The sequence below is a fragment of the Dipodomys ordii genome, unplaced genomic scaffold (assembly GCF_000151885.1).
Source record: "Dipodomys ordii isolate 6190 unplaced genomic scaffold, Dord_2.0 Scaffold83, whole genome shotgun sequence".
Classification (NCBI taxonomy): Eukaryota; Metazoa; Chordata; class Mammalia; order Rodentia; family Heteromyidae; genus Dipodomys; species Dipodomys ordii.
The window spans coordinates 3,125,730-3,150,637 of record NW_012267299.1 but is presented as its reverse complement, the minus strand read 5'-3'; the positions used below and the strand labels follow the sequence as shown (position 1 = coordinate 3,150,637).

Below are 24,908 nucleotides of genomic sequence, written 5' to 3'. Positions count from 1 at the left end.
AATCTGTGTCTTAGAAGAAGGGTAAACAAAGGAGGAGGCTGCAATGCTTGATAAGAAATGTATGCATTATCCTGCCCATGTAATTGTAACCCCTCTGTACAGTATGTTCACAAAAATAAAATAAAATAAATAAAATAAGTACAAACAGCCAGGCACCGGTGGCTCACACCTGTAACCCTAGCTACTCAGGTGGCTGAGATCTGAGGATCACAGTTCAAAGCCAGCATGGGCAGGAGAGTCCGTGAGACTCTTATCTCCAATAAACCACCAGAAAACTGGAAGTGGAGCTATGGCTCAAGTGGTAGAGGGCTAGCCTTGAGCTGATGTGCAGGGACCAGCACCCAGGCCCAGAGTTCAAGCCCCATGGCTGAAAAAAAAAAACAAAAGAAAGAAGTACATACAGTGTATTAGCTTGTGCAAGAGGCACACACCCGTGCCCCCACCCCCACGCTCCAGGTCTGAATTCCTGATTTCTATCAGAACATAACCATGGTCAAATCCAACACTTATTCTTCCAGTGCCAACATAACCACACCCCATCTCAGAATACAAAGCTGAGGCTCACAGACCCCAGCCTTCCACATAGCCCGCAGTGGCGTTCTTCTGGTGTTCTCGCCTTGGGTGGTCCGGGCCTCACAGCAGCCTGGAGTGTGAAAGACCTCCTGCTTCTTCCTGCTTCCTATCGAGTCACTTGCTCTGGAGGAACTAAGGGCCATGTTGTGAGGAGACTCAGGAAGCCCGGACGCCCCCTGTGGCATGTGACAAGCCACCTGGGAAGTGGCTCGCCAGCCATGGCCAGGCCTCCGGAGCTGCCACACAACCCTGGGAAAAAAGCAGAAGTCAGAATCCTATCTAAACAGCTCCTGAATCCATACCCCACCGAAGCCACAGGAGGCAGGGTTTGAAGTAAATTCTTCTGCAACAAATAGCAAGCATTGATGGTTAATACTTTATAGTTGGGTTCCCCCCACACACCCAGAACTGTTCTGGAAATGGTGAGAAATAAATACATACTGCTTCTACTAGAATTTTTTCTGGACTCATCCTAGCTACATTAGGAGGCTGAGATCTGAGGATGGTAGTTCAAAGCTACCCTGGGCAGGAAAGTCTGTCAGACTCTTATCTTCAGTTAACCACCAAAAGACCGAAAGTGGAGCTGTGGCTCAAAGTGATAGACCACTTGGCTTGAGTAAAAAATGTCAAGGGAGCACCCAAACCCTCATGACCAAAAGGGGAAGAGATATATATATATATAGAGAGAGAGAGAGAGAGAGAGAGAGAGTTTTGGAAATAAAAATGAGGGATTAAATTCTCATGTAGTCTCAGGAAAATGCACATGCCAGAATCTTGCAGAAGAGGGCACTGGTGCCTAATTTTTACATCACTTTTCATAGCTACACAGTGCAAGACTTGGAAATTTAACAGAAGTGAATGCGTTTTCTGGAATGACTTCCCTGGATATATTACTAGAAATAATATCAGACTTTTATTTATTTACCTACTTATTTATTTTTGTCTGTTGTGGGGCTTGACCTTAGGACCTGAGCACTGTCCCAGAGCTCTTTTGCTCAAGGCTAGCACTCTACCACTTGAGAGCCACAGCACCACTTCTGGCTTTTTCTGTGATTCATTGGAGATAAGTCTCACAGGGACTTTTCTGCTGGGCTGGCTTTGAAACAAGATCCTCAGATCTTAGCATCCTAAGTAGCTAGGATTACAAGCATGAGCCACCAGTGCCCAGCAATAGCAGGTTTTTAACAAGTTAGTTTTATCCCACCCCTCCAAAAAAAAAAAAACCCATAGTTTCTGGTTTTGAAACCATGACCTCCAGTCAAAAAGTTCTGGTTTGTCACTTGTCTCTGCCGTTGAGCAATGTCTGGATATTTCCAAAGTCCACTGGAAGTTGTTAGGACATACTTCAGCTGCATTTACCTTCACGTTATGCAATCCAGAATTCCAACTGCTTGGACAATCCCCTCCCATAGTAGTCAGCTGAGTGGGCAGCAGCTGAGAGTCTCCAAGTTTCCATAAACACTTTCTAAGAAAAGTGTTCTGCTTTGCAAGCCCGCATCCACGAATGAGGGCAGAGTCCCTGGCATGCACGCTGCTGCCCACGCTGGCCCAAGGCCTGCAGAGCCTGGTGATCATCCCTGGGCAGGGCTCTGCAGACAGTTCTGAGATGGACTGTGTCCTAGAAGGATCCCTGAAAAGCCTTAGTTCCTCACAGCTCTTGTGAGAGTCTTGTGTATCACCCAGAAGTCTTTTCCTGCATTGGCAGCTGGGCCGTCTCCATGGCCTGCAGTTAGGAGCTGTGGCTGATGCACCTCATCAGTTGAGTATGGCTGAATCTCCAAACCTTGCAGACTCTCATTCCACAAAGAAATGACCTTGAAAGACTGGATTCACCAGTTTCATGTGACACAACTACTTACTCCATCACAAAGGCTGCAGAAGACAGACAGAGATTTTTCTGGACTTGGGGCGTTTGACTCCATCCTTGCAAGCAGAGTGGGTTGAGGGCCTGGTACGAAGCTCCTGCCTTCTTTGCTCTTAAGCGTTCTTTCTTACAAGACCTGGATTCCAGGAAAGGCTTTCTGGTCTTTTCAGTGTGCCAGCTCCTTTCCCCAGCAGGGAAAAGGAGTGGCTCAAACAGCATCAGTTCAATCAACACAGAGTCCCAAAGTCAGTGCAGTAAGAAGATAGTCTCCTTATCTTGATTTCATTCCTGCTTAATGAGACGCATATTCCACACGTATTCAAAGCCACACCTGCAGCAGACAAATGGAAACTGGTCAGAAACTGGTCCTGGCTAGCTCCATATTTTAGCAAGAACAAGTATTACCGCTGACATTTTCTGCTTAGCTAAAAACTCCCAAGCCATCGTCTAAACACATAGACTGGGCCTATGGCAGGCCGAACTACATAACCCATAAGGTTAAGTTGTGTCATAAATGGTTTTTGTTCCTGAAATCCTAGGGGAAGGAAGTTCCTGTGGAAGGCTTTGGGTTTAATGATTCAAAACCAGAATGGGGTAGATGTGGGTCCTCTTCAGGCACAGAGACCTGGGCACAGGCAGCGCCTGCCTCATGGGCTACTAGACAGCATTGCCCATCTCTACCTTCCTCTGTCCTCTTGGTTTCTGGGACCTTGGCCTATGCTGTTTTCCTCAACCTCTCTAATTATTCTTCTTCACTAAATAGGGACAATGGCTTCCCCTTAAATGTGAGCCTTCTTTCCATTGTTCTATGTGGCCACACCTGGCAATTTCATCTACTTGATGGTTTACCCACAATGTCTATTATTCAAATTCCCAACTCTTTCTCCAACCCTGATCCTAGAAACCTGAGAGTCATACGATACTATTTTAAGTCCATTCACCTGAAATACTGACTTAGAACTTGGGACAGTCTGATGTTTTTCATAGCCCAGCTATTTGTCTATCTATTTGTCTAGCTAGCTATCTAGCTCTATATTTATATGTTCTCAGGAGGAGAAAGTAGATCGTGGTTTTCATTAACTTCCCTTTGGACCTGAGTCAGTTATGGCTGACCCAGTTCCAATGCTTACGTCATCAAGTGAAAACCCAATATAAGTTGTTTAAACATAATAAGGATATTTATTTTCATGCATAAGGATTGGTTAGCCACCTTTATTGTCGTTAAATAGTTGTACAAAGGGGTTTCAATTCAATGTTTCCGCTTCTGCGTATGATATCATTTGATCAGCTTGTGTCACCTGCTCCATTGTTCTCCCATCTGTCCCCAACCCATCCCTCATTTTCACTTACGTAGATTGAGTATTCATGACTGCATTTACTCTCCCTTCCTTCCTGCATTTCTCAGCCTCTTTCCCCAAGCCCCTACCTCCCACACGCAAGACATGTTTCCACTTCCTGGTGGCATTCGTTTTGTAGGATTGGTTGTTTTAATGTTTGAACAAGGTGATTTAGGACCCCAAATCTTTTATCATTCCTTGTTTTCAACATTGGTAGGCTGGCTTTCATCCCTGCCATGGCCTCTGGTTACAAGATGGCTGCTGTGAGTCCAGGTATCATACACTGGTTGTGTGATAGTTCCCTTTTCTTTGGGGAAGAGACTATTGAAAGGAAGTCATGTATTTCTTTTCAAACTTTCGGAAATTTTCTGTGATAACTTCTGTATTTCTAGGATTTGATAAATTACTGCAGGACTCTAGACACACACAGTAAGACAAAAGCAGGATACTCTTAGGGGAGAAACACAAAGGTGCCTCTGATCATATAAAAATACGTTTATACCAAAATGAACTTCAAGAAATGGAAAAACGATGTATTTTCTTTGTTGTATTTGTTTTCTTTCTATCTGGTTTGTTTGTCTGTCTTGGGGGAGACACGGAATTCGAGGGAAAAAGGGTGAACAAGTGCAGTCATGGGGTTCACTGTTGAAAGTGACCTATTCAAGTCATGGATGGAGACAGGAGGGAGGGACTGGGAGAGAGTGAAGGAAGGGAAGATAGTGTACAAAAGGAAGTGTACTCATTACCTCACTTCTATAACTATAATCCCTCTGTATATCACCTTTATAATAATAAAGTAATTTAAAAAAACTTCTGTATTGCTAGACCAGTGGAAAATCAGGTTCCTGAATGGTATCATGGTGTCCTACCCTAGAATTGTTGAAGTAGCTGTGTTTGGGGGCCCCTGGAAGCTGGTGGCATCAGCTGTAGCCCCGAATGTAGCTTGCAGACCAATGTTTGAACACAGCATTCCCTCTATAAGAAGATTCTCAGAGAAACATGGGCTGGTCTTTATAGTGGAAAGAGTCTTGACTTGCTTATCCAATCATAATCCTATGGACACTGCGCGGCCTGACAAACTCAAACACTTGCAGCGGGATCACATGCAAGCTCTTTAACACAGGTGCCATTCACAGGCCTGTGAAAAGAGGCAAAATACAGAGACAATTGTTCTCAACTTTTTTTTTTTGTACATTTGATTTTGTACACTTGACGGTTCAAAAAAACATCTGTCCTGACAGACTGATACTGTTTTGGTGTTGGGGAGAACAGGGAGAATGTATGCCCTTCCAAAGGTGGCTACCTGTCAAATTTGGTAAACTGTTGGCAGCTGGGATTGCAGCTCACATGTAGCTCCTGGAACTTCTCACATGTTTTAAAGACAAAGCCAGGAACTCTACCTGTTGAGAAATCTTGAATTGTAAGAATGACACTCAAACAGAGAAAGCAATAATGAGCTCAACTAATCGGTGGCGTTCAGCCAAACCCCATCAGCTTGGGGCAAGCGCTTTTTGAATGAGGTGTGATTTGTATTAGTTTTATTCCTCCCTCAGCCTTGATCACATCCTGGTTTTTTTTTTCTTCTTCTTCTTCTCCCTCTATGTGATTTATAACATCTTATTCTATTTTATTCTATTTCTCCATCACACTCAGTCCCCCTCCCCCCTCTTCCCCTCCCCCCCCCCCCCCCCCCCCCCCCCCCCGGGGCACAACAGAATGCAAATGATTGGACCACAGGCCACCTTTGCTTGGGCAACCTACCAGCATCTCAAATTCCAGCTCACACCTCCCTGAATGTAAGCGCTGTCACTCTGTTCTCCACCACCTTCCTTCCAGGGGTCCTCCTGGGTTAACCGTCTCCATGATTTACCCAAGTGCCTAAGTCTCAAACCTGAGTGTCTTGCCACTTCTGGGCAGGGCCCAGGTTTTACCTCCTTCGGTCTCCCCTACTCTCCCGACCAAGGCCAACCCCAGACTCCTGGCCTTAGTTGCTTCTGTCCTGAATCAGTGTTAAGAGATCCGATCTCTGGGGCCCTCAGCCTCCTCCCTTCCTGAGTTGCCACCACCACACACACACACAGCTTGATTTCACCAAGAGGCCCCAGCATGCTGGCCACAGAGGGCCCATCTGTGGCTGACACCCATGGCCCAGCTGTTGGCATGCTCAACTCTCCCAAAGTAGCCTTGGACAGACACCCTATAGCTCGGGAGGACAGCTGCCTTGTGTCCCTCAGCCAGAGCTCCTCCATCACTTCAACGTACTGGGTTAAAGTGGCCAGTGGCCAGTGTTGACCAGCGCACGGGGCTAAACACTGTTCTAACACCTTTCTAGCACCTACATAAGGTGCAGGGACTGCAAGCAGCTTTCCGGTATTGGAAGCCAGGAATTCTGGTTGTAATATACTATTTACCCATGAGGAGGCGATGATGAGGCAGCTCCACCCCAACCGGTTCTTTCAGGACTAGATGCTCCCAGGCAGGTGGCTGGGAGGTATGAGCCCTGAGTCATGAATTAAAGCGTTCTTTGCTTTGGCTCCCATCGTTTCCGCCTCTCCCTGAGCCCGTACTCTCCCTGACACGGGAATTCGGTGCCTGCCAGGGTTTCTGGCTCTCGCCAGCTGTGTGAAGGAGAAAGGCTTCTTCAAGGCCACCCCCGGATATCCAGAGTCTTCTTGCTTCATCTCCCCCAAAGGTGGCTTTTAGAGAAAAATTGTTTTTGTAGAAAATGGCTATTTTCTTAGTCTAGCCGTTGAAATTTGAAGAGGGAAGGCAGTGGGACAAAGGGAGACAAAGGCAGGGGCAAAGGCTGGTAGGTCCCTGGGAAGCAAAGTTCATTCCATTCAGGCCCTTCGCTGGTGATCATCCTGGCTTCCTTGGGAGAGTAAAGTTTCCTTAGTTCTGCCCAGGCCAAAAGACCCTGATCAGCCTTCAAGCTGAGGTCTGGCTTCCTTAGGTCTACTCAGGAAATGTAATTTGCTCAAGTCTACCCATTTAAGCCCATTCTGGAAGAACACGCAACTCCTCTCAGACTGGCCACAGCACAGGGACCAAGTGCCCAGGGAAGCCGTTCCCAAGGGTTGTGAGAAACAGGGCAAAAGTGAAACTTCACTTAGGATGACTTCAAAAGAGCTGTTATAGGCCATGGTAACTACAGTTAGCGCTGATGTATTATATCACTAAAAACTGCTAAAAGAGTAAGTGTCCCACAAAAGAATTGTATCTATATCTATATATAGGCTTGATGAAGCCATCCCATAAATATTAAATAGCCTGATGGAGCCATTCCATAATGTATACATATGTCAAAATATATGCATACCTCACATGGCTTATATATGTATAGTCCATAATATATGCTTGCGATTTCTACTTGCCAAATACATTATTGGGACAGAGGGTATGGCTCAGTGTTAAAGTACATGCCTAAGATGCATGAGACACAGCATTACCAAAAATAACATAAAAATAGAGAGTACAGAGACAGATCAAGAAATATCTACTATAGGGAAAAATAATTTGAAAGAAAGAAGTCAAAGATTCAAAGACAGATTCTTTCTTTCCTTCCTTTTCTTCTTTCCTTCCTTTTCTTCCTTCCTTCCTTCTTTCTTTCTTTCCTTCTTTCTTTTTTGGTGACAGTACTGGGGCTTGAACTTGGCTTCTTCACTTAAGGCCAGCATTCTACCACTTGAGCCACAACTCCATTTTTGGCTTTTTAGCTGGTTGAGATAAGAGGCTCCCAAACTTTCCTGCCCAGGCTGGCTTTGAAGCATGATCCTCAGATCTCAACCTCCTGAGTAGCTAGGATTATGGGTGTGAACTACCAGTTCCCTCCCCCTCACCAGCAAAGATAGATTGTAAAACATGTCTCTCACCAAAGTAACTCCTCCTTCCCCCATAAAAACAAAAACTAAGGTCTAATTATCAAATAACAGACATTCTGAAATGTAAAGAAATCTACAGGAGCAGAATACACATATGAAGATCCAGACCTGTAATCCCAGCACTCAGAGACTGAGGGATGAGGCCTACCATACACATTGAGTTGCAGGGCACCCTCACCTACACAGAGAAATGATGCCAGGAGCCAGTGGCTCACACCTGTAATCCTAGCTACTCAGAAGGCTAAGCTCTGAGGATCATAGTTTAGATTGGACAGGTTAGACAGTCAATGAGACTCATCTTCAATAAACTACCAAAAATCCAGAAGTTGAGCTATGGCTTAAGTAGTAGAGTGCTAGCCTTGAGCAAAAAGCAGCTCAGGCTCAGTCAGCCAGACTGTGGTAACCTGAGTGGGGTTCTGTTTGTCCCTGTGTTTACTAGCAAGTTAGGACCACCATGAGGCAGTATATCGGAGAACAAAGTGCTACAGGAAGAGCTGCATCCCCAGAGTGACTGGTCTGTCATGCTTTCAAATTTTCCAATTCCAGATGTGTTCAGCAAATTCCAGACTGGATGGAAAACCTACACACAAGCAACCTGGTCTCATCCACAGACCCATTACCAGGGGAGACAAAAGATGAATAAGATCTAAAAGAATCAGCCGCTTTTACAACATCTGGACTTTAGATTCAGTTGTTTCTAATGACTAAAAAAAAAAAAAAAATTATGAGCCTGGTCCTGGTGGCTCATGCCTGTAATCCTAGATGCTCAGGAGGCTGAGATTTGAGGATTTGGGTTCAAAGCCAGCCCGGGCAGGAAAGTCTGTGAGATTCTTATCTCCAATAAACCACTAGAAAACCGGAAGTGGCACTGTGGCTCCAGCAGTAGAGTGCTCGCCTTGAGCTGAAGAGCACAAGGACAGCACCCAAGCCCAGAGTTCAAGCCCCAAAATTGACAAAAATAAAAATAAAAAATTTAAAAAAATATGATATTTAAGACAGGTGGGAATGTAAATGGCAGTATAGATGAATTGTTTTGCTGAGGCTTTTTTTGTTATGTCTAAATTCCTTATCTCTTAGAGACACTGATATACTTATGAGTGCAATATGATTTCTGTGATTTGCTTGAGAGCAAGACAGTAAGGGGAACAGGGCAGAACTGTCCAGGGATTAATGGTATAATCAGAGAAGGCATCCAAGGGTTTCATTCCTCGAAACAACTAACAGTTTAACAAAATGCGCATCAGGAAACTGAAGCATGTTTTGTTGAGGAGAGGTGAACAAGAAGGCAGATGAATAGGGTAAGGGCAGGCAAGGTCATTATAATCAATGTACACATGGAAATGGAACCAGGTAACTGGGGTACGATGGGATGGGAAGAGATGGAGAACAACGGGAGGAGTGACATCGATCAAGATGTACTATTCCAACTTTGTACAACTATTTTGTACAACTACTTAAAGAAGAAAAAACTTGTCAGGCACCTATGGCTCATGCCTGTAATCCTAGCTACATAGGAGGCTGAGATCTGAGGATCACAGTTCAAATTGAGCTGGGGCAGGAAAGTCCATGAGACTCTTATCTCCAATGAACCACCAGAAAGACAGAGAGAGACAGAGAGAGGGAATGAGAGAGAGAGAGAGAGAGAGCAACTGCTTGGGACTGAATGAGGAAGACATGAAGTTCCATATGCATTCTAATTCCCCAGGGGTACAAAACTTCCCACAGTAGTTTTTGTTTTTGTGCTAGTTCTGGGGCTTAATCTCAATACACCACCCTCACCTCACCTCCACTTCTGGCCTTTTGCTGGGTAATTAAGAGGTAAGAGTCTCTCAGATTTGTCTGCCTAGACTGGCATCAGGCCTTGATTCTCAGATCTCAGCTTCTGAGTACCTAGGATTACAGGTATGAGCCAAGGCTCCCTTCCGATGGTTTTTTTATAGGAAAAAGAATTCCAAGTTTAGTAACTAAAAGCTGATTGGAACCAGCACTATCACTTCTTTTCTTTTTTTTTGGGGGGGGGGTCCGGTCGTGGGGCCTGAACTCTGGGCCTGGGCGCTGTCCCTTAGCTCTTCAGCTCAAGGCTAGCACTCTACCACTTGAGCCATAGCGCCACTTCCGGCTTTTTTCTTTTTGCTTATGTGGTGCTGAGGAATCGAACCCAGGGCCTCAGGCATGCAAGGCAAGCGCTCTACCACTGAGCCACCTTCCCAGCCCCAAGCACTATCACTTCTTGTACTACAATATTTTAATCTCCAAATTCCGATGAATTAGTTATATCCCAAAGGCTTCCACCTGCCTAAATCTCTGGTTAGAGGAGGGGAAAAAAAAAATCTGTCTCCCACAGATGGCCTCTGTACAGGCTTAGAACACAAAGCTGGCTACAACTGCTTTCCCAGGATTAGGTAATTAGTTTACCCAGCGCCACATAGAAGCTGTAATTAAAACCCTTTCACAGGCTTAAGACCTTCACCCTGGGTTAAGAGGAAGCTGGGAAAGGGTTTAATTCCTCTTCTGCAGGTGAGTTGGCCAGGGCCCAGGCCTGACACTCCAAGCTGTCAGGCGCCAGCTGCAATAGCTCCGGCCATACTGTTACCTTCTCCACAGAGGATGGCTAGAGCCAAGAATGTGCCACTAGAACAGCAGCTTCCTGCAACCCACTGAGGAATCCCAGGCTTCCTCTCTTGAGATAACACTAAGAGAAATGGGACTACATTTCCTCAGGTGCAGCCTTAGCCAGGCCCCAGTAGCTCTTAACTACTCTAGAGACTGAAATCTGAGGACCATAGTTTGAAGCCAGGTGGAGGAAGATAAATTCTAGACACTTACCTCCCATTAATAAGAATAAAAACAGGAATAGAAGCGTGGTTCAAGTGGTAGAACTCCAGCCTTGAGGGGGAGGAAACTAAGCAAGACTGAGAGTCTCTCTGAGTTTAAGCTCCAGTACTGCCCCCCCTCACCCCCCCCCCGAAAAAAGGCTGTATTCATGGTGAGGAATGGAAAGAGCTAAGTGCTCAAAATACAAAGTAAACATAAGAAAGACAGGGCTTCCTTCCTCCAGGATCCTTACATTCCTGTATGGTTACTATATTCCAGACTGAAGGGTTTGTTTTTTGGTTTAGTTTGGTTTGTCAATTGTGGGGCTTGAACTCTGGGACTGGGCGCTGTCCCTGAGCTTTTCAACTAAAGGCAAGTGCTCTATCACTTGAGCCACAGCACTACTTCCAGTTTTCTGGTTAAGTCTCAGGGACTTTCCTGCCCAGGCTGGCTTTGAACTGTGATTCCCAGATCTTAGCCTCCTGGCATGAGCCACCAGCACCTGGCTCAAATTTATTAGCAAATTTACACAGCCATGTAACACAGGTATATAAATAGATGTAACATCTTAAAAGCGCAATTTACTATGACCTTTGAGCTAGAAATTCCACCTCTAGAAATGCAGTACATCTAAAGATTCTCTTCCCTCACGGTGCCTCTCACTGGCAGCCGAGCACCATCACAACCACTCTGCCATTCCAGCCCCGTGCTCCCGATGTCCTCTCACAGTTCAACCTGCTGTGCAGGATCATATCCTGCCCAGTGCAAATCCTTCCTTTCTTGAACTCATCCACTTTCATTCATTCCTCACAATACCCCTGAGCCTGCTAGGCTTGGCCGCATCACCAGCACTGTCCATGTCGTAAGGGCCAATAGGAATGTCTCTCTTATCTCACTTGGCCTCTTAGTGATAGGCAGAAAGCCTGACCAGCCACTCCTTGATGCCTTTCGCTTCCTGACAGCATTCTCTAGACTTTGTTCTGGGCCCACAGCTGGTCCTTTTCTTTTACTGGGTCCTCAAAGCTCTGTCAAAACCTTCGAAGTCCTGTGTACTTGTCTCTTCATCTACTTTCCGTCCCCTAAATAATCTCCCAAAGCTCCTTGTTTTAAATGCTAAAGACACATACCTGTAACCTCAGCTACACAGGAAGTAAATACAGTTATGACAGTCCAGGCAAAACAAACAATAGACTCTAACTGAAAAGATGGCTAAAGCAAATGATGGAGGGCACCTTCCTCCACAGCACAAGATAAGAGTACAAATCCCAGCACCACCCAAATAAACAATGGCTTCTGAGCAGCTGGACCACTAGAGGGTTGAGTTTATTTGATATTGTTCTTATTATTGTTATTAAAATATTTCAGCCAGGAGCTGTAATAGGAGCTAGTTACTCAGGAGGCTGAGATCTGAGGACCTCAGTTCAAAGCCAGCCCAAACTAGCCACAAATTTACCACTTGTAAGCTACAATGGATCTGTAACTCAAGTGGTGGAGTGCCAAACTTGCACAAAAACAGCTAAGGGACAGCACCCAAGCCCTGAGTTCAGCCCTAGAACTGGTATATATGCACGCACGCGTACACACACACACACACACACACACACACACACACACACTTCACCAAGACCATCAACCTCATGACTAGATGGTTGCTCATCTAGGAATCCTGACTTATCTGTTTTCCTTAATAATGCAGTAATGGTGAATAGATATCCATAGGCTAAAGGAATGAACCACTTACTATGTTGCTGGTGCTAGAGTTCCTGAACACATCCGCAGGTCCTGGGCTGTAGTTTCATCACTACCATCTCACCAACAAAAACAGATCTCTGGGAAATATTCCAGATTGACCAACAGGTAGAAACAAGAACAGCTCAAACCCAAACAACAATGCCAGGCACCCCTGGCTCACACCTGTAATCCTAGCTACTCAGGAGGCTGAGATTTGAGAATTATGGTTCGCTGCCAGCCCAGGCAGGAAGTTCCTGAGACTCTCCAATTAAGTGGTGCTGTGGCTCAAAGTGCAGAGTGCCAGCCCTTGAGCAAAAGAGCTCTGAGTTCAAGCCCCATGACTGACCAAAAACAAACAAAAAACCCAAACCACAGAATCCTTCATATGTTTCCTCAATGTAAGCATTCTCTCAGTGTGATCTGAGTGGCTACAAATATTTACATTGAAATATAATGACCATCTCTGAAGTTCCAGGACTTGAATGATGAGGAAGGTCTCCATCCTCAATTCCAGAGATCTGGCTTTTGTTTTGTTTTGTTTTTCCTGCAGAATTGGAGGTGGGGGAGATGAGGGGGGGTGGCCACGAGCCTTTCAGTGGTGGGGAATTAGGAAATCTCAGGTAGGGAAGACATCCCAACTCCCCAACAAAATCCCATGCACCTGAGGCAGCATTACTTTTGATTCTGTAACATGGCAGTACCCTAGGCAGCCCTCAAAGGGTTAAAGTCTAGGGAAAACAAAGTTGTAATCCCTAAACTATGCATACTGATGAGATTGCAGCCCCAGGGCTTAGGGAATCTTGATAGCCTGTTAATAAATTACAAGTCTGAAACTCCTGTAATAAACAGCAGGAGTGACACACGAGGCAATTTCCAGAAGAGTTCCAAACAATCAACTTAGCAGTGAATTTTGAACAAAAAGGCACAATCTGCATTCACTTTCAGAAAAGAAGCGCTTTAGGAAATGAGCCAGTAAAGGGAAAATTATGCACTTTTTTGGATATTTTATAACTCAGATCCTTCCAAAATAAGCAGACTATGTGGAACAGAACACAATAGCAAAAACAACCGCATTCCAATTTGAAGCCAGCCTGGGCAGATAAGTCTATGACTCTTATCTCTAATAAACCACCAAAAAACAGGAAGTGGAGCTGTGACTCAAGTGGTAGAGCACTAGCCTACAGCACAAGAGCTCAGGGACAGCCTCTAAGCCCTGAGTTCATGCCTCAAGACAGGCACATACTCAGAAGAAAAAACAAACAACACACGCTCAGGCTAGACTTGTCTCCATCTCCAATCAGTGTACCGTTCTGGTAGAGCAGGTTTCCTAAACTACTTCTCAAAGCATAAGAAAGTTACCTTATAATTTTTTTTTCAACAGCAAATAAAATTCTTATACATCTATTTTTCAAATCTTTTTATTTTCATTGCTGATGACCAACCCAGGGTTTTACCTAATATATATGGTGGGCAAGTGCCCTGCCACTATAGTATTTTGTGAGTGTATAGATATTTTATCTTAGTAGCTTTGTGAAGAAGACACTATCATCATTTGTCAAGCTAAGAAGAGTATTCTATAAAGTAATGAAAACTTCACAAGTATAAGAAATGAATGAGGGGCTGGGAAGGTGGCTCAGTGGTAGAGTGCTTGCCTTGCATGCATGAGGTCCTGGGTTCAATTCCTCAGCACCATAGAAGCAGAAAAAGCTGGAAGTGGTACTGTGGCTCAAGTGGTAGAGTGCTAGTCTAGAGCTGAAAAGCTGAGGGACAGCGCCCAGGTCCAGAGTTCAGGAATGAGTTGGAATTCAGTGCAATTCAAACTGTGTACTCTTAGCCACTAGGCTGTACTTTTTAGGAAACATTCTCTGTAGTTCATTGTAAAATAATGAGTCCAGGCTGGGAATGTGGCTTAGTGGTGGAGTGTTTGTCTAGCATGCATGAGGCCATGGGTTCGATTCCTCAGTACCACATAAAATTATTCAATTAACTAATTAAAAAAAAATCATGAGCAGCCCTCACAAATACACCACGCGCCCTCGCGCCCTCGTGGTGCCAAGTGGGGCTGAGTATTTCAGGAAATGGTTTAGGGTTACTATTACAGTAGCAGTAGACACCAGAGATAGCAACTTGGTAAAGCCTTCATCTTCAAAATGGACACTAGGTAACAAAACCATCCCCTGCCTTCTGGAGTAGGAGCAAGTGCTCTATTGCTCAGCTACCTCCCTACCCCCCCCCCGCGTGTGCACGTGCACGCGGGCACACACACACACACACACACTTCCCCGTTCTCCGCCCCACCCACCAGCCCTAAAGCAGACATTTAGATTCTGAGCAAGATATTCTACTTCCAGAAACTTTTCCTACAAGATGTCTGTTTTAACAGGCAAGAGGGCAGGTAGGTGGAAACATTCAGGAGCCCTAGAGTAATCACTGCAAGTACACTGGAATGTACCCAAAAGACTACTTTGTATCCTTTAAAACTGGATGTGAGCCACAGCCTCTCTAGTCTAGCTACTCAGGATGCTGAGATGTTTACCCACTCTATCTCTAATGGGGGGTGGGGGGGAGGAAGGGGAGAGGCTAGAAATGTGGCTCAAATATAGAGCAAGCTCCAGGCTCTGAATTCAAAACTTAGTCCCAGTGCTATTTTTGCAGGGCGGGGCGGGGGTCGTGGGGCTTGAACGTTGGGCCTGGGCACTGTCCCTCAGCTCTTCAGCTCAAGGCAAGCGCTCTTGAGCCACAGCACCACTTCTGCTTTTCTGGTGGCTAATTGGAGATAAAAGTCTCACACTTTCCTGCCTGGGCTGGCTTTGAACCTCAATTCTCAGATCTGCCTTCTGAGGAGCTAGGATTACAGGCATGAGCCACCAGTGCCTGGCAAAAAAATTTTTTTAAGTGTGACCACTGCAAGATTTTCCCCCACTCCCTCCTTTTCAAACAAACATAACAAGCAGTTTAGAAATAAGTTGTTTAAAAAAGTCATGTATTATTTATAAATCTTACAATAACTTTTCTAAAGTTACGAACACAACAGGTGTATAAAGTCAGTTTGGAGTCAACCCTCTTAAATGTGTTGTAAACTCTTCTACATTCCTGGTATTTTTCAAACAAGACATACCTCAAACACTGTGAGGACTCTGAAACTTCCTATTTGATTACAAGTGAACAAAACTGACAATAAATATTTCAACAATATTTTAAAAAATACTAAGTGGTAAAAGTTATTCTTTTTTTCCTTTTCTTTTTTTTGTCGGCCGTGGGGCTTGAACTCTGGGCTTGGGCTCTATCCCTCAGCTCTTCAGCTCAAGATGAGCGCTTTACCGCTTGAGCACAGCACCACCTCCAGTTTTCTAGTGGGTTTTTGGAGATAAGAGTCTCACGGACTTTCCTGCCTATGCTGGCTTTGAACCGTGATCCTCAGATCTCAACCTCCTCAGTAGCTAGGATTACAGGAGTGAGCCACCGGTGCCCAGCGTAAAAGTTATTCTTAGTTGCAAAACAGTCTATAGTTCTGACTGAAGTCAGTACAAAAAAATATACAAAATTTATCTTTACATGTTTAAGATCCTTGCATTTTTCTTGAATAACAATAAGCACAAAATTCAAAGGATGAACGAAGAAATAACTGGCCATCCTTATAAGTCAACAAGAAATATTCTTATCAGCTGAACATAGACACAAAACGTTCTTAACAGCTTTTCTTAGAAATGATCATGGCACCTACTGGAGTGGAAGTCCTGCTCAAAAAAGCAGTCCTCAAACCTTTATCCACATAAACATCAAACAACAGGTTGGTAAAGTAGGCCTGTTCCCATCGAAGCCTCATTACTGAAGCTGAGGAACCCACACATTTTTGTTTTTGTGACCGGCATGGAACTTGAACTCAAGGCCTGGTCACTGTCCCTGAGCTTTTTTCCCAGCTCAAGGCTAGCACTCTACCACTTTAGCCACAACTCCACTTACAGCTTTTTTTTGCTGGGTAACTGGGTAAGTCTCACAGACTTGCCTACCCTGGCTGCCTTCGAACTGCAATCTTTAGACTTCCGTCTCCTGAGTAGCTAGGATTACAGGTGTGAGCCACTTGTGCCTGGCAGGACCCACTCTTTTACTAAGATGATACTAGTATACAAAGCACTGAACAAGTGACTCCATCCAACCCAAGTTCATTCGCTGTGACTGGCTGGAAATCTGACTCCAGGCAGTTCATTCATGAGAGTCAGCATCCTCATCTTCCTCCACTGTAAAGTCAGTCAGATGCTCTCTGGAGGCCCTCAAGCCCTAGCAGGGCCAGAGTGGACTTCAGATGTAGAGAATAAAGTTTCTGTTATGAACTCAGTCTTCAAGTCCGTTGTGGTTTTTGGCAAGTCACCGGGCTTCTGAAAAGTCTGCTACTGACAGATCAGTTCTGACATCTGAGTAGTGGGATTTCTGACACTGACAGCTCTGTTCACGTAGGGACTTTTCAGGGAAGATTTGAGCAATCCTGTATACCCATGATCTGTGCAGACTGGCTTGGTTGGGGCACAGCCACCATCTCCCCCCATGAAGCACACTTCACATCCGACCGTACCACTTCCATCCATGGACAGAACTCAGTAGGAGGTCTTAACACTGGTGGAACTTGAAGAGTAAGAGCTGGATTTCCGGGAGAATTTCTTTGAGGTGAGGGATATTTGCATCCTCTTCACAGTGCGGACACTTCGACAAAGCAGCGCGTTCTTTGCGTGATCCCTGAAATCTTTTGAAATAAAGTAATAGACAAAGGGGTCAATGCAGCTGTTGAGTGTGGACAGGCAGAGGGCTGAGATGTAGAGAGCATAGACGTGGCTCTGGCCTCGGCTTTTAATCAGGAAGTAATGTACCACGAGCAGAAGATTACTTGGAGTGAAACAGATCAAGTACATGGCCAGGACAATGATAATGAGCCGGATGGCCCTCTTTCTCTTCTTTTCTGAGTTTTCATCCATGGCAGAAGATCGGAGTGTTCTGATCATAAGCACATAGGCCGAAGCTGTGAGGAAGGCTGGGAACATGAAGACTCCAATGGCCAGAGAGAGGAAATAATTGAACATGTCCCCCACCAACACCTCCTCAGGCAGCACATCGTGGCAGGTGGTGATGTTGAGGTCTGGGATGTAGACGGTCTGTTTCATGATGTACAAGGGGATGGTGACCAGCAGAATCAGCAGCCATATTCCCATGGAGACACCAATGGCGATCGCAGCCCTCTTCCTAGAGTGACCCATGGGGTTCACGATGACCCAATACCTCTGCACACTGAGGCAGGTTATGAAGAGAATAGAACAGTACATGTTGCCATAGAAAAAGGCAATGAGCACTTTACAGAGGGTGTCTCCATAGACCCAGTTGTTGCCATGGATGTGGTAGGCAATCTTCAGGGGGAACCAGATCACAGACAGGAGGTCTGCCAGGGCCAGACTGGCCATGTAAATCACCGCAGGGTGCTTCTTCTTCGTTCGGAAAAGAAAAACCCACAAGGCCATGCCGTTGCTGGGCAAGCCAACCACAAAGACAATGGTATAGACGACAGGAAGAAAGACAGTAGTCAGCTTCCCGGTGAGCACTTCTGTAGAAAATTCATCCACAGTGAAGCCTGGTTCCCCTTTCACTCCTTTCACAGTGACTGAAGAGTGGCCCTTGTTCCTTCCAATGAGACTTCTTCCTCTAGATGTTTGGTTGGCACCTGTTAAAGAAAGTCAGGCAGAGTCGTTACCAATGCAGACATTCCAGCAATAAGGCTGGTGTGCTCAAATGAAAACAAGATGAAGACAGAAATACACTACGAGAGCATTGTGCAAAGTCTTTTGTGTAATGCTTTCTTCAGGTAATGGTGCTTTTTTAAGGAAGTGATACGGTTTCATGGGATTGAACCCTGGGCTAGGCAAAGCACTGTACCACTAACTTACATCCCATGGTGTTGGGAAGTTGTGGGACTCATATAGAACAGTTTCCTATGAATCTTAAAATGACTAATAGCCAGGTGCCAGAGGCACATGCCTATAATTCCAGTTACTCAGATGGCTAAGACCAAGAGGATTAAAGTTCAAAACCAGCCAAGGCAGAAAAGTCCTCCAGATTCTATTTCCAATTAACCAGCAAAACGCTGTACTGGACCAGGCACCAGTGATTCACACCTGTAGTCCTAGCTACTTAGGAGGCAGCCTAGGCAGGAAAGTCTGTGGGACTCTTATCTCCAATTATAAAAGAAATGACCAGCATATCCCCCTTACAGCCTACCCCAATCATGTGCTGGGGAACCTGCAGGAGGAAGTGAAGAAGCTGAAGGACCTTACTTTAATGAGAAGAAACAGTCTGCCTTCAGCGCCCAGTGGCATCTGTATCATACTCCTCTCATGAGTCACCCTAATAATCTCTAGACCATAACTTTTTTCTCTCCTGGAATTTGTGCTCACACTCAGCAGGGCTGACTATTCGCTCTTAAGGCTTCCCTAGATAAGACGGTGATTGACCAAGTGCAGTGTTGGAGGGTACAGAGATCCCTATCTTGTTTTTCACACTGTGGAGAGGTTTGAAAGGTGGTTTTTTTAAAAGAGATGTCAGATTTGTGAACACTAACTTATTTAGAAGACTCATCTTGGCAGATATCAATAAGAGATCTCAAGAAGATTATCCAGGATTATCCAGGTAGGTGCTCAATCCAATGACAAGGAAAAGGCCAAAAGCCAGGCGCTGCTGGCTCTTGGCTGTGACGCTAGCCACTCAGGAGGCTGAGGTCTGAGGGTCAGCATTTGAAGCCACCTGGGCAAGAAAGTCCCTGAGACTATAGCTCCAATAAAACTACTCAGAAACAGCTGGGAGTGGAACTGTGGCTCAAAGTGGTAGACCCTTAGGCCCTGAGCAGAAAAGCTCAAGGATAGTGCCCAGGCCCAGCCCCAGACTACTAAACTAGATGATGGTAGCTGACACTGTTAATCCTAGCTAATGAGGATCACAGAGAAGAGCCAGCTTGGATAGAAAACTCCATGAGACTTTTATCTCCAACTAGCCAGAAAAAAGCCAGAAGTGGAGGTGTGGTTCAAGTGGTATAGCACCAGCCTTGAGTACAAAAGCCAAGCAGAGTTTGAAATACTGAGTTCAAGCTCCAGTACTGACACAATAAATACTTCAATAACATGAGGCATTGAAAGTTGTCCTATAAAAACATGCACAGAGCCAGGTGCCGATGGCTCACGCCTGTAATCCTAGCTACTCAGGAGGCTGAGATCTGAGGATCACAGTTCAGAGCCAGCCCAAGGAAGCAAAGTCCGTGAGACTCTTAACTCCAATAACCCACCAGAAAACCGGAAATGGCGCTATGGCGCAAGTGGTAGAGCCCTAGCGTTGAGCTGAAGAGCTGAGGGACAGCGCCCAGGCCCAAAGTTCAAGCTCCACAGCCCACAAAAAAAAGGCCACACAGTTCTATATGCTGACCATGAATAGATTCATTAGATAAAAACAATGTAACAAGACAGTATTCCAGGCCTGTTGAATTCTAGTGGAGAGTGAGCCCACTATTCCCCCACCAAACTGAGTATAGGAAAAGTACTTTGTGCTAACACTCTACTCATCCCTCTTCCCTAACCTCCCCTAGCCTGAAATGTTCTTTTCCCTCCTAATTCCTTGGGAGCTACAGGCTAAAAAAATCAAGTCTCAGTTGCTGAGTAGCCCTCCCTAGCCATACTTTTAGTAAACTGCTTAAGCATTCTTTCAGGATGAACTCTTGTTCCTCAATACTTGCCCAGCTAATAAACCATAACAAAGTTAAACACAATCTTTATGAGACATCACCCAGCACAGTTAATTAGTAACACAAGAAAAGCAAAGGGGATTGTGTGCTAACACAGAGTCCTGTTTCTATTTTCATCAGACCTCTTCCTCTTCCATATCCCAGATATCTATCAACAGAAGACTAATTTAAAAATATGATACATCTTTCTAGAACACATTTAAATTTTACTTTTTTTTTGACAGTTTCACTAAATAGTGTAGGGTGATCTCAAATTTATAATCTTCCTACTTCAGTTTTTAAAGTGCTACAATTTTAGGTACTGTTTTTAAAGTCACTAAAAATATTTTATGAACTGGTTATCAGTGGTTCACTCCTGTAATCCTAGCTATTCAGGAGGCTAAGATCTGAGGATTACAGTTCAAAGCCAGCCCAGGTAAGAAAGTCTGTAAGACTTTCATAAATACATCTGTGTCTCAAGTGTACAGCACTAATCTTAAGAAATAAAGCTCAGACACTACACCCAGGCCCTGAGTTCAAGTGTCAGGACCAGCATACACACACACAAAATGTTTTGAGCATACTGTTTTATGTTACTGATCATCTTGTAAAATCCTACATTTACACGAGAAAGTTTTCTGATATTTCATGCATGAGTCTATGAGTCAGGGGAAAGGATATAAACTGTTAGCAGTAGTTACCACCTTTGAGTACTGACATTTGGGAGTGATCTGACTAAATTTTTCTCAGTAATGACCACATATCATTTTTTGGGTGGGAGGGGGTCCATAAGGCTTAAATTCAGGGCCTGAGCACTGTCCCTGAGCTCTTTTTGCTCAAGGATAGTGTTCTACCACTTTGAGCCACAGAACCACTTCTGGTTTTCTGGTGGTTAATTGGAGATGAGTCTCACGAACTTTCCTGCCCAGGTTGGCCCCCAACCACGATCCTCAGCTCTCAGCCTCCTGAATAGCTAGGATTATAGGATTAAGCCACCAGTGCCCAGCTTCACATACTTCTTTTGCAATTTTTCTTTTATGCTAGGCCTGGGGCTTGAATTTAGGGCTTCAGTCTCTTAGTAGGCTTTTTTCCCTACCTAAGTTTGCTCTATCACTTGATCCATACACCTCCACTTCCAGCTTTTTGCTGATTAATTGCAATTAATTGCAGATAAACATCTCCTGGATTTTCCTGCCCAGCCAAAATCCTCAGATCTCAGCCTCCTGAGTGGCTAGGATTATAGGCATTTGCCACCAGCACCAAGCTACTACTTCTGCAATTTAAAAGCAACTGTAAAGAGGGCTGGGAAGGCGGCTCAGTGGTAGAGTGCTTGCCTTGCATGCATGAGGCCCTGAGTTCAGTTCCTCAGCACCACATAAGCAGAAAAGGCCAGAAGTGGCATGTGGCTCAAGTGGTATAGCACTAGCCTTGAGCTGAAGAGCAGAGGGACAGCACCCAGGCCCAGAGTTCAGGCCCATGACTGACAAAAATAAATAAATAAAATAAATAAAAGCAATTGTAAAGAGAACAGAAATTTCAGTTTCTTAACAAAAGAACAGTGACTGTTATGGGGGACTGCATTAGCCTTTCACTGTGAGAAACTGATTTCAAGGGCACATTGCCTTTTGAGCTTCTCTGCATCTGGAGTCCTCATTAGCTATTTACCAAGGTTTTTTGGGTGAGGAGAAAGCTAGAAATGGCCTTCAAGGCTATGGGATAGTCCAGTCCCCTTGTACTCCACTACTCTCCACTTCTAAGACTTTACCACCAGTGGCAAGACAGAGGGAAAATGTTGACACAAATCTTATCCACTACTACTGCATGGAGGAAGAGGGGAAATAAGGAGCGTTTTCCTGAGCTAGTTCCCTTCCCAGTCCATGTCCTCCCTACCTGGAAAGTGAGCTTATCCTAGGCTGAGTTCCTCTCTGGGGTGCAGTCTTTGGGGGTGAGGCTTTTGAGAAGAAAACCAAATCCATTCTGCCCTTTTATCAACCTGACACACACATACACAGGACAAGCTGAAAGGGTTAGATAAGCAAAGGTCCCCCGCTGAGTGGCAGAAAGGTTTTTAACAATTTCAACTTAACTTCAGCCAGAAGGAAAACTGTTGCTCCAAGTTGGGCGCTGTTGTTACATGACTAACTCTTCAGGAAAGTTACCATGCAAAGGATTAGAGGTATGCAAGGGGAAAAAATGTCTAATATTAAATAATTCTGGTTAGCAAGTAACCTGACTTTTTAAATTTTTTTTTCCTTTTTGTCTGTCATGGGGCTTGAAATCAGGGCCTAAGCACTGCCTCTGAGCTTCTTTTGCTTAAGGCTAGTGCTTTTCTGGTGGTTAACTGGAGATGAGAGTCTCACGGAATTTTCTGTGCAGGCTGGTTTCGAACTGAGATTCTCAGATCTCAGTCTCCTGAGTAGCTAGGATTACAGTCATGAGCCACCCGTGCCTGGCTGTGACTTTTTATATTGTTACATCAAGTTCACCTCACACTGGGATCTCTCCTTCCTCAGCTCTTCACTTTTTAAACAAGAATGGGCCAAATGTTCAAGAAGTGTTTCCTATATGAACTATCTGAATCATAAGTCTTGAGTCATCTACTCCCACACTGAAATTTTCACATTAACCTTTGCTCCTGAATGCTTTCTTGTTTGGCAGTACTGGGATTCAAACTAAAGACTACACAAACTACAACTTGAGCCAGGCACTCAGCCCTTTTGGCTTCTAACCATGATCCTCCTAATCTCTGCCTGTTGACTAGCTTCGATTATAGGCTTTCACCAAGAGCCCATCCTTCCAAGTTTTAAGTTTTTAACTTTAAAAGACATAGGCATGATTTTTTAGATGAATTGTTGAAGTCAACTGGCCAAAATTTTGTTGAGAAGTTTTGTATCAATGTTCATCAAAGAAATGGGTCTATAGTTCTCTTTTTTTGACAAGTCCCTGCCTGGTTTGGGGATGAGGGTTATGATGGCTTCATAGAATGAGTTCGGTAGTGAACTTTCAATTTCATTGAAGAGTTGGAGGAGTATTGGTGTGAGCTCTACTTTGAAGGCCTTGTAGAATTCCACTGTAAAACCATCTGGTCCTGGGCTTTTCTTAGATGGGAGGTCTCTTATTGCTGTTTCTATTTCAATGCTTGATATGGGCCTGTTAAATTGGCTTAACTCACCTTGGTTTAGTTTCGGCATGTCAATATTTGCTAGGAAAAGGTCCATTTCTGCCAGGTTCTCAAACTTATTAGCATAAAGATTTGAGAAGCATCCCTTATAATGTTCTGAATCTTGGTTGTTTCTGTGGCAATGTTTCCATTCTCATCTCTGAGTTTATTTGGGTGCGTTCTCTTTTTCTGATAAGATTTGCTAAGAGTCTGTCAAGTTTTGTTAATTTTTCTTTGTTTTGTTGATTCTTTCTATGGTTTTTTTGCATTCGTTTAATAAACTCCACATTGATCTTCCCTATGATCCAGCAATCCCACTTTTGGGCATTTACCCGAATGATCACAAACAAAACCATACTAAGGCTACCAACACAACTATTTTTATTGCAGCATTATTTACCATAGCTAAGATATGGAACCAACCCAGATGCCTCCCTGTAGATGAATGGATCAAGAAAATGTGGTACATATACACAATGGAATTCTATGCCTCCATCAGAAAGAATGACATTGCCACATTTGTTAGGAAATGGAAAGACCTGGAAAAAATTATATTAAGTGAAATAAGCCAGGCCCAAAGAACATAGGTCCCATGGTTTCCCTTATTTGCAATAAGTAGTATATGTCTGAGACAAGCAGAAATAGACAAGTTGATGTTAGGCAAAATGAACCCTAAGATAAGGACTTAATTTGTTTTTCTTTCTTACTATTGTTTCTAACATATTTATGATTCCTTTGTTGCTTTGTATGTCCCTCTCCCACGGTATAACCCGTTTTCACTGTATTTGATGTTAGTATAATTTGTGGAGGGGAAGAGAAAAAAATTGTTTAAATATGGATACAGGAGGACCCATTGCAACAATGAGATGTACAAGACCTTTTACAACTTTGGTGGGGGTGGGGTTGGGAGGGCAGGGATAGTAAGGGGAAACAAAGGAGGCAACAATGCTTGATAAGAAATTACCTTGCTCATATAATTGTAACCCCTCTGTATGGTATTTTCACAATAAAAAAACTTAATAATAAAAAATAAATAAATGCTACAACAATAAAAAAAAAAAAAACATAGGCAAGCCAGGTGCTGGTGGCTTCTGCCTGTAATCCTAGCTACTCAGGAGGTTGAGATCTGAGGATTACTGTTCAAAGCCAGCCCAGGCAGAAAAGCCCATGAAACTCTTCTCTCCAATAAACTACCAGAAAACCGGAAATGGTGATATGGCTCAAGTAACAAAACCTTGAGTGCCCAGGGCCAGAGTTCAAACCCCACAACTAACAAAAAACAAAACAGAACAACAACAACAAAACCCATAGGCAGCAGTGTTACTTAGAAGAAACTATGCTGAAAACAAACTATACAAACTTGTGGGCAGGGATGGAAGGGAAAAACTGGGAGAGAGGAGGAACAAGGTGACATTGTCCAAAAAAAAAAAATGTACTCATGACTTGCCTAACGTAACTGTAACTCCTTTATAAATTACCTTTATAGTAATAATAACATTAAATTTTTAAAAAGTAAAGACAGACATATGTAAATAGGGTTGTTAGCCTCAATACTTCCTGGAAATAAATGTTTTTATTTTGATACTGACCTATAAAAATGTAAACCAGGGCTGGGAAGGTGGCTCAGTGGTAGAATGCATGAAGCCCTGGATTCGATTCCTCAGCACCACATAAGCAGAAAAAGCCAGAAGTGGTGCTGTGGCTCAAGTGGTAGAGTGCTAGCCTTGAGCAAAAGAAGCTCAGGGACAGTGCCCAGGTCCTGAGTTCAAGCCCCAAGACTGGCCAAAAATAAAAAAAAAAA

General features: G+C 44.2%; 1 protein-coding gene across 1 annotated transcript in view; it reads right to left on the bottom strand.

Moving 5' to 3' along the window:
- Nucleotides 1-16,218: 16,218 nt before the first annotated feature.
- F2rl1 (coagulation factor II (thrombin) receptor-like 1) overlaps nt 16,219-24,908 on the bottom strand; it is a 10,090-nt gene continuing 1,400 nt past the window's right edge. The window contains exon 2 of the mRNA XM_013025243.1: nt 16,219-17,904. Coding sequence (XP_012880697.1) covers nt 16,793-17,904 — 1,112 coding nt within the window. The 3' untranslated portion in view covers nt 16,219-16,792. The remainder of the gene's footprint in view (nt 17,905-24,908) is intronic.